Source organism: Cyprinodon tularosa, unplaced genomic scaffold (genome assembly GCF_016077235.1).
Source record: "Cyprinodon tularosa strain WSP-4 unplaced genomic scaffold, ASM1607723v1 ctg646, whole genome shotgun sequence".
NCBI classification, from domain to species: domain Eukaryota; kingdom Metazoa; phylum Chordata; class Actinopteri; order Cyprinodontiformes; family Cyprinodontidae; genus Cyprinodon; species Cyprinodon tularosa.
In genome coordinates, this window is record NW_024039392.1 from 238,767 (window position 1) to 255,072 (window position 16,306).

The window sequence follows — 16,306 nt, forward strand, 5'->3', positions numbered from 1 at the left end:
TCGGCCTCAGCAGATGGCCGCTCACACTGAGCCTGGTTTTGCTGGAGGTTTCTTCCTGCTTTAAACTTTACAACTTTCTCCCTTAAACCTTCAGAGACATAGACAGGTTTCTGGTATAACAGGCTAACAAAGAAACAAAACGACCCTCATCCTAAAGGGGCGGACCCACTCGTCAAGTTCAATTAGCATGTTTCTTAAGCCAAAACTAGGCTTTATTTTTGATCCACTCTATAAAAAAAAAACTTAGAACTCAACACTATTTCTGACATTTTGAATTGAAAAAGCTTCCCGGATGGGAAGAGAAACGTCTTCAAACTTGGAAACAAACAAATTCTATTTTACCTTTTTTGGAACTCCCTCACCTGTCTGCTGCGTTCAAGTGGTCTTTGTTTATTAAAGGAATAGTACACCCAAAACATGATTAGCCTTCATTTTCTACTCACCCCCATGCTGAACAACACTCTGGAGTACTTTTTTGATATCTCAAATGCATCTGGAGATCTGGGAGGCTTCTTGCTGTCTGCTGACAGTCAAATAATGGAGGTCTATGGCGCGTTCACGAGTCTACAGAAACCGCGGCAGACCAAACCAGATGAAAGTGCGCATTCAGCTCGGCAAAGAACTCATGCTCTTCCTCAACACTGAAGTCCTCAGACATTTTTCTTTCGTTGTTTCTTTCTTTGCACAGGTAAACAGCACATTTCTTCTTCTACGCTTGCATTATTGGCAGAGCAGACGCTGAATGCGCACTTTCATCTGGTTTGGTCTGCTGCGGTTTCCGTAGACTCGTGAACGCGCTTTTAGGAAATCCTATACACTACTGTTTATGCTCTAAAAACATTCTAAATGACTTCATTTCCAGTAAATTCTGGACGCTACCCACTCAGGACACTTGGAATACATTGGACGAGCAGTATGGAGGAATATTGACACGTTTTTTGTGGACTTTTATGGACCTTTCTGCCTCGGGCGCCATAGACCTCCATTATTTGAATGTCAGCAGACAGCAAGAAGCCTCCCAGATCTCCAGATGCATTTGAGATATCAGAAAAGTACTCCAGAGTGTTGTTCAGCATGGGGGTGAGTAGAAAATGAAGGCTAATCATGTTTTGGGTGTACTATTCCTTTAATTTTCTCTAACAATCCTGAAGTCTGTTCTAGTTTGCTGACTGGATTTTTTTAGGGGTATCACAGTAAAGGGGGATTAAAACAACACATTGTTAGTTTTATTTGTAAAAGAAAATTATTTCCACTACATAATTCTAAACAGCTGTATGTTGGCGTTTCACATTAAATCCTAATGAAATATATTACAGTTGTCATTAATGCATTTAGCAGCAAAGAAACGTTTCTTTAAATCTTCCTGCAGTGTTCATCACAGAGCCGTTTCTCCTTCAGCTGAGTCAGCAGAGAGCGTAAACCGTGAAATCCTGTCAGACCGTCGTCGCTTTCCAAGCAGGGGTTCGGCCCTGAGGGTCGATAAGTCGACATGCTCCTAAACAAAGCCACATGTCTTCAGGTTGAGGTCAACCCATCAGGCCTGGTAGGCTGGATCGCTTACAGCACCAGGAGGGAAAACAGCAGCATGGAGCGTGCAGGAAGGTTTTTACAGGAAAGCTGAGACAACAAACCTCTGACAGCAAACTCCCCGTCTCCAACCATTATGAACCCCTCTCCCTACAAGGCAGTAAATATGTTTTTATGGCTCTCAGCAGGAGCGCTTTCTGGGCTTTTTAATACGTTTTTTTGGCTGCTGAAGTGGATTTGAGAGCAGCTTTAAGTAAATATATGTAGTTCCTGAGCACTCTGTAAAACCTGAGTTTGTGTTAGATTTGAAATTAAACATAAGTGGAAAACTGTTTAGCTTTTAGTGTAAACTATACTCTATTTCTACATTCTTTACATTTTTTTCCTACATAAGTCAAAATAAAGATCTTAGGCACTTTAAACAAATCAAAGCCTGGGGTTTTATTAATGTAGGAACCTAAAACAATCAAGAGTTTATTCTTGAAGAAATCTCTAACGACGAAAATGTTTTCATGAAATAGAACTAAAACAAACTTTTTTTAAATAGAGCTGAATTTATGTCAGTTTCCTGATTATGATGGAGACATTTTTACTCTTTGTCTTATCAAATATTTAAATTTTCTGAAAAGCAGCCTCCTGATAAGATTAACTAATCCCACTATTTAAATCTGAAAATCTCTCTTTTTCATTTTTTAACCAACATCCTGACATTCTGTCCTCCAAAGTGATCAAGTAGAAGACATCTGGACTCCGTTTCTTGATGCTTAAAGACCATCCAAAAGGCTTCTTCAGCTCTGAACATAGCTGGAGGTAATAGATGCTTGTAATTTATCTATCAGAACAATCACTCACACCAACATGGCCGTTTTTGCAACTAATGGAGCCGTAAGAATGAATGAGGAACCACATCTACCTTCTATCACCTTAAAGGAAAAAAGTTTAGCAAGGAATAATCAATGGATCATTATTTATGCCTAAAACTAATATGTTTGCAGTGATTTAATTAATTTAGTTTTAATCAGTAAAAAAATAAAAACAATACTTTTCGTCACAAGCTTTGGGAGCGGCCATTTTTGCCCAAATATAGTAACCCCTAACCTGACTCCGCCAGATGGATTTGCTCCGCATATCCATCTGGAAACCTTCCGTTGAAGTAATTTTGGGAAATACCGGTTAGCCGATTGGCCTATGTTGGTGATAGACGGGCCAAATAAACCAATCAGATTAACGAACCATATGACGTACTAACAGAGCGACGACGAAGAGGAGCCGATTGATAGATCAAACTCTTGCCGAAACCAGTCGGGAGAAGAGCAAAAACATCTTTTCCTCTGAGAAAAGCCTCCAGAGCAGTGTTTTGCTCTTCTTTCAGTGAAGAAATACTCTGTAATTCCGATAAAACTTGCTCGATAGCCACGCTAACGCTAGTTTCATCGGCTGAAGCCGCCATGTTCTTTAGACTGAACTGTCGCGCTTCTCGTTGCGTCACACCTCAACCCGCCTCAAAGCCAATGAAAGCTCGCGAGATCAGGATGGTCTCACGAGGCTACCTAAGACCCTCTGGGCTCAAGTGGTTAAGTATTAGTAATGGAGAAGGAAATTCCTGTATATGTTTACAGGTTTTGACTTTTTCTGTTTAAAGAAAAATAATCTGCTGGGACTGATAAACTGCTAAGTTTCACTCAACTGCTTTATTGTGCAGATTAAATGATTTCTCATGAGTCCTCTAGTTTGAAAAAGTAAGAAAAAAAATGCAGCTGTAACAAACGATGCCAAGACAAATGCAAACCTGACAACAGCTTCTTTTCTTAACCTTAGTCAATCTTACAACAAAAAAAAAAACCAATGGTGCATTGTTTATTTCTTCTCGTTTAAGTGAGGCGTATCTTGGACAGAATCCAGCCTTCAGCTCTCTTTTCTGGGTCTGCTTAAAGTCTCACAGAGAAATAAATCCGCTCCAGCGATGTTCCCTTTTTTTTTTTTTTTTATCTCTAAAACCAAAATGCGAGAGAAAGTTTGTTGTTATTCAGTCAGGATAAAAATACAGTTTCTCTGATGAGAAAGGAGACACTATGGACAGCTATTAACACAGATGCAGTTTATGTTTCTGAAATGATGCAAAGTAGATCCGAATATTCCAAAAAAAAGGAAAAAAAATCCTCTTCTGGGTTATAAACGTGGAAAGGTTTGACAAAAGTTGTGCGAGTACGTTAAAACGCTGGAGCTTTTTCCAGCTGTTCTGAGCTAAAGCTAATCCTTTCACCTCAGCTTTCACAGCAATAAAAACCACATGGGCCATTAGCTGCGGAGAGAGGAGACTAACAAAGTGATGTTTTACACGCTCAGAGGAAAGAAAGAAACAGAACGGTCTGCTGGGTGTGAATCTGAAATAGATCATCAGTCTGCTGGTTCAAAGTGTAGAAGTGCCTTGCTCATGTCAGAGTCCCGGCCTCAGAGCGCCTACGGCTGCCCTGCGGGGCTGGCGGCCGCGGCCTCGTCGTTGCTACTGTCCACCTCCTGCTCCATGGGGCTGTCCTCCTCCAGCTGCTGGCTGGTGTAGTTGGTGATCTCCAGGAAGCCGCTGGGCTCCACCACCACGTTGGACTGACTGGAGTCTGGCAGGATGGAGAACTGAGGGATCACCTGCATGGATGGAGAAAAGGTTTTAGTTCTGCTTCAACGACCTCTGGTTAATGCAGACTTCCTGCTTTCGTACTTCCTGCAAACGTTACGTCGACACCAACATGGAATAGTTCTCTCTTCATTGTCTCGCTCAATTTAATGAATGGATGAACGATTGGATCTAAGGTTGTGCAAAATAATCGTCATGACGATGCATCGCGATTCAAATTTTTGTGATCTACTGCATCGATTTTTGAAGGCAAGAATCATTTATAAAAAAAAAAAAATGAACAAATAAAATACATGAATGGTCAGCGTCCATCAGCCAGACCAAGTGGAATACAGCTTCCAGTCCAGCAGGTGTCGCTGCGGATGTGTTGACGCCCGCTGCCTTGTGTCGCAAGCATTTCCGGCTACGGGATACTGCGACGAGTCATTCGTAAATAAAACATGGAGGAGACTGAGAAAATTCGCCCCGCGGCTCCATCACATTTCAAGTCAGGTGCTTGGATGCATTTTGGCTTTAAAAACAAAGAAGGTAAAAACAAAATTGATATGATGCACGTAATTTGCAAAAGGGGAAATATACATTTGAATGTTTTAGTTTCATTTAGGGATGCACGATATTGGGATTTTGGCCGATATCCGATATGCCGATATTTTAAAACTCATGTAGCCGATAACCGATATCGATACCGATGTTAAAGCTGGACAAAAATAAGTAGTCATTGAAAATAGCAGTTTTGTTATCCATTTCTGACACTATGAAAAATAATATACTCAAATATATTTTCATATGCTGATATCAAATTGATTTTTAAAAACGCGGTATCGATCTATTTTACTTTCAAAATCTCGTGAAATTTCATCGTTCTGTTACAAACTCTCGTGATATTTTGCAAATTCTTGTGAGATTTTGTTAGTAAAATAGATCGATACCGCGTCAATATATCAACATATAAAAATATGGCAACATTTCGTGAATTTTTGGGGGATTTCGTAGCATAACGATGACATATAGCAATATTTCATTAGTAAAAGAGATTGATATGGTGTTTTTAAATGGCAATATATCAGCATATGAAGATATTGGGATATTTTAATGTATCAATATTTTTTCCCTCGTCTTTAGAAGTTTTTAAGTCTGTAAAAAAGAAGTTTTTGAGGAAGAAGAAGAAGTAGTATTTTTTTTTTTTTTTTTTTTTTTTTTTTTAGAGTTGATCAAATATCAGGTTAAATATCGGTGGGGTGGCCGATGTCCGATATTCAGTTTTAAGGCCGATACCGATAGGGGGCCGATTATATCGTGCATCCCTAGTTTCATTGGTTTAAAGGACCACTGAGGCCATGTAAACGGCTCTGATCATCCTTATTTAGTTATTTTATGAATCCTAAGATCTTTTTGTCAGTGTGTCCACGCCAGTAATAGTAATATTTCCGTCCAGTATTTGTTTCCATGGCAACACCTCCAAAAGTCATTTGATTAAATACAGCTTTGTATGAATTCAGTTGCTTTCAGTTACGTATCAATTAAAGATACTATCCAGATCACACCCAGCCAGTCAGCCACTGGTAAGGGCTGTATCTTTTTCTAACAGTGTTCAGTAAAAATATCGCAATATTTCAAGTATCATGATGCATTGTGATAGAATCGCATCGTGGCATGTGAATCGTGATTCGAATCGAATTGTGGCTTCTTTGCCAATGCCCACCCCTAATTGGATCGTTGGACAAATGGATGGAGTCATGATCCTTTAGATCAGAGGTCGGGATTAGCGACAGCGGTCCGGATCCGGACCCATTTTTTTTGCTGGCTAAAAAAATTATAATTGAGATTTCAATTTTTTGCAGAGTTCAACTTTGAATTATCACCTTTAAAAAAACTTTTTAATCATGCAATATTTTTTATGAATAGTTTTATTTATTGTTTTTTTTTTAGGGGAGAGGGGTTTTATTTTTAAAACATTTACTGACTTGATTTCTGCTCTGTAACTTGATACTTGAATTGTGTCGGGAATATTTGACAGACGTGTTAAGAGCTTTTAATTACACTGCAAAAACATTCTAGAAATAGGTCAATATTTCCTAAATTAAATGTATTTACCCTTAATTTGAGCAGGTAACTAAGATGATCTGCCCATGGAATGAGTATTTTTACTCTTAAAATAAGATAATTAGATAATATGCACTTGAAATAAGACAAATCAATTGTGTTTTCTTATTTTAAGTGTAAATTGGCAAGATGTCTCTTTTACCTCCTCATTTCAAGAAAAATGTACTTATTTTAAGAAAAAAATTCATTTTTTTTCAGTGTAGACCTTTAATTCAGGAACGTATTTTCTGCCATCTATTTAGTCCAACGTGATCAATCTGCCTCGTTATGAACCGACGGGTTTAAAAAAGGCTTCAGTGAAGAAGTGGGTATGTGACAGACATGCTGACAGCTACTGGCTGGGTGATTTATTACCTGCAAACCTCAGTAACCAGAAACTCACCTCAATGACTTCCAGGTCGTCTTTGCTGCTCTGTGCCGCGAGGCCCTGAACGCAGCTGAACTGCTGTGGCTTAGTGTGGCGCACGCCGGCTACGGAGCTGCTGATGAACTGGCCCGAGTCCAGCGTTCCCGACACCGACTGGACGTCCAGGGTTTTTCCCAGAGGGCCGCAGTCGCTAGAAGAATCCACAACCATGGGCTCCGTGCTGGGATCGATCTCTGCCTCCATCATGGAGATCTTCAGGATGTCGGACACCGACTGCTTGTCTCCTGAAGACCCGGAACTGGACTCTGGGATCATTTTGGCGGCTGCCTCGCCACTGCTGAAGACCGGAGTGGGGTGGTGAGAGCCGCCAAAGGTGATCTTGGTGACGGTGGCACTCTGAGTGATGATTGGCTGCTGGGGTAAAGACGTCCAACAGCAAAAACAACATGTGTGTTTATATATTGCATTAAAGCGACGAGCAACAATTCAATTCAGTGATCACCTGAGTGTCTAGAAGTACAAGATCTATATCCAGCCAATCAGCAAAGATCCTGCTACATGGCTGCACATCTTATTTTGGCATTCGACCAATTAGATGAGCCTTTATATGATACAGTGGGGCTGAAAAGTATTTAATCAGCCAATGATTGCCCAAGTTCTTCTAATTAGAATAATGAGAGAGGTGTGTAATTATTATCATCATAGGTACAATTCAACTATGAGAGATGAAATGAGAAAAAAAAAAAAATATCCAGGAAATCACATTGTAGTTTTTTTTTTTTTTTAAACCATTTCTTTGTAAATTGGTGGAAAATAAGTATTTGGTCACCCACAAACTGCCAAGATTTCTGGCTCTCAGAAAGCTGTAACTTCTTCTTTAAGAAGCTCTTCTGTCCTCCAGTGGTTACCTGTATTATTGGCACCTCTTTGCACAATCAGTGGCCGACTTAATACTTTTTGGCCCCACTGTATATTACCTACAGTACAAGTCAAGGAAAAAGGGTAAAAAGCTAATTGAAAAATTGAAAAATAAAATTAAAAAGTTAATAAGCCTCGTTAACAATAATATTTAGGTTTATAAACCAAAAAAATGTAAGTTCCAGTATCAGCATTAATGCCTCTAAGGTTATGTTGGACCAATAAAAAAATGTGAATAAAAAAATGTGTTTCTTTTACTTTTTCATCAATTTCTTCTAGAAGCACTTTTGTTATTTTTCTTAATATATTCGCGAGAGATGGCGTTTCTTCTTATTACACTGACACTAGGGGTGTAAATCACACCATCATGGCGATTCCGTATCGATTTCCTGACCCAACAATTCGATTATTTTCGAGACTCAAGAATACACCACGATTTGATTTGATTAGTTGATTGGTTCATTTTTTTTTTTTACCTTTTTGACAATGTTTCAAATTTAAAATAAATCAATGAAAGCTGTAAAACCGTTATGCATTTTATTTGAGAAACTACAGAAAATAACAGAAGTAGAAAAGTTGCAATCCACCTATTCCTATTAAAACCTCATTCACTGAAAAATAATAATACCTGCGTTATAGATTCTGAAAGGCTTTGCATCAAAAAATACTGCAGAAAATCAGTGCAATGAGTGCAATTCAATACCTCGGCTCCAGACGTCCCGCCCCCTCCACAGACGCTCCGCTGCTCCTCTCCCAAATTGTAGCTGACCCCAGACAGGAGGCCGGCTTGTTTTGTTTTTATGACCGAAATTCCGGAAAACAACTCGTGAAGTTTGACCCGCTAGAAGAGCGAAGTGCGTGAGAACGCTGGGACCCTTTTTCCACCTGGATCTCCGCTCTTTTTGGCCCTCATGTTCCTCCGTCGTCGGACTAAACTCGCCCCCACTTCCTCGCCGCCTCGACCGTATCTAGACCCACAGCGTGTAGCACAGACCACGCTTCAATATTGGGCATAATTTAAAAATGTCTGCATCAAGCTCACTGCAACACACTGCTGTAATGCTGCGTTCACACCGGGGGCAGCAAAAGCAGCAAAATCGCGTCTGCTGCTTCATTTTTGCTGCTTGTACCAGTGAATTCTGACGCGCGTCTGAAGCAGCTTTGCTGCTCTCGCTGCGCGGTCCAAAAGTGGCTCTGACGCGCGTTGGGCGGAGCTTCACTATCCTTTTCTCTGCCTTGCAGCTATATTTGCTGTGATCAGTGGGAATAAAGTAGTTTTAATATGTTTTTAAGTGAGAAAATACACCAGAAAACTTCATCAGTGCAGTCAGTTCATCCAGATTACAATCCTGCCTCCCAATATTATTTCTGTCGGAGCCGCTCAGACCCCCACATACCAGCGGTGCGCCGACAGAAGGAATCCATTCATCAGCAGCCTCTGGCCGGGTCGCCTCCTCGCGGTTTACCGCTGTGGCTGGTAGGTGTTTTTCATCTAAATAATCCGGTCTGCAGGCACCAGAATAATAAAAGCGAACATATTCTGCCGGCAGATGTATATATTTTAAGTTAATTATGCTTTAATAAACTGTTTAAGAGAAGTGATCAGAGCAGTCTGTGTCATCAGCGCTGTGTCTCTCTCCCAGCCAGCTCCCAGATCAGCTTCTCTGATTGGTTGACGCGGCGCGTCGAGCAGCAAAAATTCAATTTTTCCATCTCGAGCAGCAGCGCGTTTGCGGCGCGTCGCGCGCGTCAGATGCCAAAACGCGCCCGACGCGCTGCTTCGGCTGCTCAGACGCGCTGCGCTTGCTGCTCGAAACGCGCCGCGGGACATTTTGCTGCGCCTTGACGCGCGTCAACCATTGACTTTGCATGTAAACTCGCTGCTTCTGTCGCGCCAGCTGCCCCCGGTGTGAACGCAGCATAAGAGTATAACCAGGAAGCGAGGTAGGAGGGCAAAATAGGTTTAGCGCCACCGCAGCACGGGAGGGAGAATTACACCCAGGAGCAAATGGATAAAAATAGACCGGAGGAAAAAAAAAAACTTGAATCGATTCTCTTGTGGACGTATCGATGCATCGGATCGTCGGCTGTTGGATCGATGCATCGATACAAAACGATTATTATTTACACCCCTAATTGACACTGATTTTTGCCATCAAAATATCCATATTTATCACTCAGTTGGAGGCAAAGGCTGACAGCTGATTTTATTTATGGGACAAAAAGGGGAATAAATAAATGCTCTCTAATATTCAGAGGTTTATTTGCAGAACATGAACCGATAGACTCAATCTATTATTATGCACCACTTGTGTTTTTTTATTATAGCATTAATTACTTTTAAAATACATGAAACAGTCTCAGAGGTGTGAATACTTTTCATGCTGCTGTATAACAGTATAATAGGTTTCTGGTTCCTGCTAAACATGAAGATGATTTGTTGTTTCCAGCAGGAAATGAGGGAAACTCCAGCAGCGTGACAAACACTGCTTACATCATCTGGATCTAATGAATGTAAATATCTGTGCGGTGTGGAGGGGAGGGGGGGCAGGTGGAGCAACACTCACCTGACTGGATGCGGGCTTTTCAGTGCTCACTGGGTGGTGCGCCTGCAGGGGAGGCGGGTGTGACATGGGAGCGTGCAGAGGCCTGTGGTGGGACGACGGCGCTTGCTGTAGCTTGGGGAGCTGTGGTGTAACCGGGGGCTTGACTGGCGTGCTGGGAGTCTGGGTCTTTGCTGCGGTCTGTGTGGGTACAGCCGGGGCTCTGTCTTTGTGAGGGCTCGGAGTTGAGCTTTGAGGTTTAGGCGTGCTCTGATCCGGTGGTTTACAGATTTTCTTAATGAGAGGAGGAGCAGACGAGGAGGAGGGCTGGCTGATCTGAGGTTTGCTCTGGAGCTGCGGGGGAGGCGGCTGCTGGACCGGGGTGGAGCTGGGTCGGCTCTGCTCTGCCTCGGCGTGGCTCGCCGCCGCAAGCTGAGCCGTTGGGTTGACGGTGTCAGAGGGAGGTTTGTTGGAGCGGTAGAACAAGCCCGTCTGAGGGTCCAGGGTGTCGCCCTCCATCTCAGTCACCTCTACGACAGACTCCGTTTTCCTGTGAGCGTCTGCGGGCTGAAGCTAAGCAAACAAATAAACATTCTGAATAAACATAAACAACTAAATATTGTAAATATACCAGGCTTTCTCATTATTTAACTATTTTATACATTCTAAAATATTCTTTTGATTTATTTATATGAGTCGTTCCATGAGAGGTAAAATTGGACGATGTTATTTTCCCATTTTGAACCCAAAAATATTGTTCCTATATCTATCTATCTATCTATCTATCTATCTATCTATCTATCTATCTATCTATCTATCTATCTATCTATCTATCTATCTATACACACACACACACATATATATATAGATATATATATCTATATATCTATATATATATATATATATATATATATATATATATATCTATATATATATCTATATATATATCTATATATCTATCTATATATATATCTATATATCTATATATATATATATATATATCTATATATCTATATATATATATATATATATCTATATATCTATATATATATCTATATCTATAGATATATATATAGATATATAGATATAGATATATATATATATCTATAGATATCTATATCTATATATATATATCTATATCTATATATATATATATATATCTATATATATAGATATATATATCTATATATATAGATATAGATAGTTTTGAACTTCAGCTGTTATATGAAAGTTTTATTTTAATAATCTGAAGCTGGTTTAGTGAACATTAAGATGAATATTTATAGGCATTAGACTCACCAGCCATCACAGTAATATTTTTGATACAACGTATACCTCCTAAATACTTCACATTTTATGCTCCAAGTCTTCAGAAAAGGTTTTTAGATATGATGAATTTGCAGAAACTTCCCCTTACTTTAAAGCAACAGGTCATATATTTGTAATTTCTACCCAAGTCAGCTCACAGTTCAAATTTTTATCCCACCTAACGGTTTGCAGATTTGTCCGAATGAAACTGAAGGTGAAATTTCTAAGCGGTTCCCATGAAAGCAGAAACGGGCTTCCTGTGGAAGGTTTGTGGCATTTTGTAGTTATGACAAATTTTACTACAACCATGACAATAAAGTTGTTCTGGTGCTGAAAGAAACCTCAAACCGTTGGCCATGAAAAATACATTTAAGGCTATAGTTTCCTTTCATGGTGAAAGTGACCTTCAACCTAATTTTTTATTTGTCTGATAAAATCCTATGATGTCATTTTTCCGGTTAGAAAATAAGAGACACTAATAGTTTTGAACTAATTATAATATATTCAGCTGAATCTTTCTATAACCGACTGATATATATATATATGTCTGCATTAAATTTGGATATTTGTTGTGAATCTTTTCTTTTAAAACAATGACAGAAGCTAAAAGTCGTTTCCATCATTTATCCTGGTTTATTCGTCTCCTTTCATTATTTAATAAACCAAAGCTGCTTACATTAAACCAACATTTTCTGTGTAATCTCACCAGGTTTGATGGCGTGGCCACGGAGGCGGGTGCGACTGGTTTGGTTACCACGGGAACCTGACTGTTGCTTTTCAGAGGTTTCCCTGCTGGCTGAGTGTACGACATCACTGCATCGCCTTCCTGCGAGGGCGCCTCCGCTCTGCTCGGTTTACCTGCGGCGAATCCACAGTCAGGCGGTCAGATGACATTATGAAAGGCATGAGAAGTTTCACACGCACACTTCCGCCTTCACGCCACAGCGTGCCATCCATTAAAGGTTTCGGACGCAATAAAAAAAGGAAGTCATTAGGAATGGGTGATACTGGAGGAAGTAAAGTTGGTGTATATCTGGAATCACCTGCTGTGACGTGGTCCGGCGTGGGTTCGGCCTCTGATGCTGAGGGCTTTGGCGACTTTGGGCTGAGCTTCTCCTGAGGCGGCTGGATGGGAACGGCCATCAGGCTCAGGTCGATGGTTGGCTGCTTCGCTTTGGACTCAGCCTTCTCCTTCACTGCTGACAGACAAATGAAGCTTCTTCTACTGATCCTGATATTTATCTTTTAATTTTAACTCTAAAGTGCCTTGAGATGACACGTGTTGTGAATTAGCGCTATAGAAATAAACTGAATAGAATTGAAATGATCTTCGGATCCAGATGCAAAGGCTCAAAGTTGGTTTTGCACGATTTTAGAGCAAGTTTAAACTTACAGATGAAACTTCTAATTTAAATAAAAAAATAATATAATCTCTTGAACTATGCAATGTCATGAAGAAGTGGTAGCTTTTTGTTTCTTGCTGGACCTATTTTGACGTCAGACAAGGAAAACCTGAGGGATTTTGTCGCACCAGTCTTTGCAGACCTGTTGAAATTCAGCCACGGTGAAAAGCTTTCCAGGATGACTGGTTATTTATGGCCAGGCTGCAGCATCTACATTAGATTTAAGCCCACACTCTAAACTAGGGGGACTCCAAAATCCTATTTTCTGTTTTCAAACGTGGGTTTAGTTCCAGGTTACAAAATGGGATCTTTTTGCAGCCTGGAACTAAACAAACAAAGTCATTGAGCCTCTCTGAGGGAATATTCCCCTAATTTCCCAGAGGACTTCTGTGTTTCCATGTAAAAACACTAACTTCTGCCCAGGGATCCTCTTTAAACAGTCCAATAAAATATGCAAATAAACATGAACTTCTTTTCATCCCTATACTCTGATTTTTACATTTGTTTAGCAGAAGAAGTGCATATTATCTAATTATCTTTTTTAAAGAGTAAAAATACTCATTCCATTGGCAAATGATCTTAATCACCTACTCAAATTAAGGGTAAATACACTTTATTTAACAGATTTTTTCTTATTTCTAGATGGCCTCTGAATGGCACATCTAACTGCTTTGGTTCTGTACTGTTTACCTCGCTCTACCTTCTGAGAGCTTTACTTCCTTAAAGGTATTTTGAGGATTTTTCACAACATTTTTTAAAGACCTGCCCTCTCCACTTAAAAAAATACACATGCACAACCCTGTACCTAGCCTGGGTGCCAGTCAGAATTTAGTCCCGCCCACAAGGTTTGAGTTCGGGGAAGTTCGGTCTGGCTCTGCTCCATAGTAGCGCGAGTATTGTCGCCCACTGTCAGGCGATCCAATCAAATTGTCAGGGCGGACTTTATACGATGATGGACAGATGATCAACAGTAACGTAATCAACCACGTGACCAAAGCGCGCTAGGGTGACAACAATAATGGCTGCCACTGGAGAGCTTGGGTGAGTAGATTCTGCTATTAGGTCTGTTCTAGAAGATATTGACAGCAAATTAATTTTAAAAGAGGAACAGAGAAACGCGATCAAGTCTCATCTTCTTATTCTAGACGTGCAACTGCACGCTTTGATTTTTGTGGACAGCAACTATGCCTCGCTTAACATACGTCACGCACTCCGTTGCTCTTATTGGTTGTAGGTCTATCCAATTGAGTGCAGAGGCATTTTTTTTCCTGGTTCGTTCGAGACACGCCCCTTAATCACAGCTCTATGGAGCAGCATCAGACTCATATTCTGACTAGAATTGAGTAGGACTACGTCAGGCTACCCTGTACCAGCTCCTGAGAGAGAATTAAACGTGTGCTAGAACGTGCACGAGCCCATTTCTCCTCGTGCACGCTCTGTTTAAAAGTTGCTGTTCTCATAGCTCATGCAAGCTGACTGCGCCTGCACGTCCGCCCTAACCCCTAAATCCCTCCATCACTGTATAGAGTGGGGACTATATAGCGAACTCAGTTAACTGAGCGTTCGGACAGATGATCACTGCTTTTTGCTCCCTTGGTCACGAAACTCCTCCTCCACCACTTTGTTATTAGTCGCTGCTGTTGGGTAGCAACAGTTTATGGCAGAGGTCATTGATTAGCGGACCGTGGTCTGGATCCGGATCCACCTGCTGGCTAATCCTGACCCAACCTGATTCAAAACATTTATAAATTACTGCAGGTGGTCCGACGACAGTGTCTAATTTCACTTGTGCCTCTTCTCCTGTTAATACGGTAAAGCCCTGGGGAGCGTCCGGCTCCAGGCTGCACGTGATCCAAATGAGCCAATGAGCTGTCAGTCTGGGTTGCTGCTGCTGCTACTTTTAGACACAGCAGGCAAACCTGTGGCAAGCCGGGCGATGGGAAAGAAGGAGAAGACCATGAGAAAAAGAGAGCAGAGAAAGTGTGGACTGCTGGAAGAACTGCGGTGAACTGGTGAAAGAAAAGTGAAATGGCGTGCTCAAAGATGACCCTGCACATTTAGAGGATGTTTGGCTCAACCTGCTGCTGTGAAGCAGGATTCTCCACCATGAACAGAATCAACAATAAATCTGGATCCAGGCTCAAAATGAGCTCCTTGATATGTGCTTGAGAATGACTTAGTCTCCGGTTAAACCCAGGTTTAAAGCCTTGCAGGGCAGCCTAAAGCCCACTGCCAACATTAAGACAGGAAAAAGAAAGAAAATAACAAACGCTCAGTTCAGGTGTTTGAGAAAATATGGGAATCAGGAAATTGTCTATAAACCAAACTGAATGATTGTTGGAAAATTTTTATTATTATTATTATTTTTCATTTAAAATATGCTTTGCAAGGAGAGCTCTCCTCGAAAAGCATTCTGGGATTTATCTTCCTCTTCTGAGGCCTTTCTTTTCTTCTCATACTCTTCATAGACCCTTTTTCTCTTACGACCCTCGGCCATTTTCAAAGAACCGCGTTGAGAAAGGTGAGCTTTATATTTGGGTTCGTTTCATCCTGCAGCATAAGGCGAAAGTTTTTTGAGCATTTTAAAAATACTGGATTGAAGCCCAACTTTAACCTGTAGTTTGTTTTTTCTAATTTAAGATTAGAAAATCACCAGGTAGTCCGTCAGAAACAAGCAGTGAAAAGTGTCTGACTGTTGATGTCAGGATTTACAATCAACTGTGTCTTTATTTTAAATGCTTAGGCAAAGATTTAAGAATAAAAATCCAGGTTTATATAACTTTGGTTCCGGATTCAGGAATCTGAAACTGTAGTTGTGTCGTTATGCTGATAGCTAAAGTAAACTACACAGGTATCATCAGCAGCCCTGAGGCAATGTTTACCTGGACCAAAGGCCTTTATTATGACTTTCATTTGCATTATGCCACGCCATAAAGAAAAGAGATAAATTTGTTTACATGGAAACACCAAAGTCCTCTGGGAAATTAGGGGATTATTCCCACAGAGAGGCTTTAAATGAACTAAACACATAAATGACTTTATCTGTTTAGTTCCAGGCTGCAAAAAAATGCCACTGGGATGTAGAATTACAGATTATATGTGATATAATCACTGAAAAAAAAAGAATATAGTAGCGTAAGTTTTAGGGAAGCTGCCTCTGATGGAACCATTAGACGTCTGTAATGATGTGTTTTAAACATAGGAGACCAAAGAAGAAATGTTTGATCATTTAACACGGCTCCATGTTAGGAGGGAAACATTAGCTTTGATTAAATAAACCCTCACCTGCCGTCTGCTGCAGCTCCAGCAGGGCTTTGATGGTTGAGGTGGCGGACTGGGAATCCGAACCGGACACCTCTGGGTTGATAATGGCAGGAAAAGACTCCATAGCTACTTCCTGCTCGGTCCAATCCTGCTCTCTGGAGGACACCATGTGCACTACAGGCTGCGGATCTGATGAATGTCGCATTAATCAGCGTTTGGGGAAACCCCAAAGGACAATGGG

General features: G+C 40.8%; 1 protein-coding gene across 4 annotated transcripts in view; it reads right to left on the bottom strand.

Annotated features, from left to right (window-relative positions):
* Positions 1–3,199: 3,199 nt before the first annotated feature.
* Positions 3,200–16,306, bottom strand: part of emsy (EMSY transcriptional repressor, BRCA2 interacting) — a 47,674-nt gene continuing 34,567 nt past the window's right edge. The window contains exons 15-20 of one of the 4 annotated variants that reach the window (XM_038308745.1): positions 16,087–16,254; positions 12,442–12,594; positions 12,105–12,256; positions 10,115–10,663; positions 6,645–7,043; positions 3,200–4,170 (exon numbers count right to left, since the gene is read on the bottom strand). In XM_038308745.1, the coding sequence (XP_038164673.1) occupies positions 3,988–4,170; positions 6,645–7,043; positions 10,115–10,663; positions 12,105–12,256; positions 12,442–12,594; positions 16,087–16,254 (1,604 nt within the window). In that variant the 3' untranslated portion in view covers positions 3,200–3,987. Of the gene's footprint in view, positions 4,171–6,644; positions 7,044–10,114; positions 10,664–12,104; positions 12,257–12,441; positions 12,598–16,086; positions 16,255–16,306 lie in introns of all 4 variants that reach the window. The other 3 variants (XM_038308746.1, XM_038308744.1, XM_038308743.1) reach the window with 3 other exon arrangements.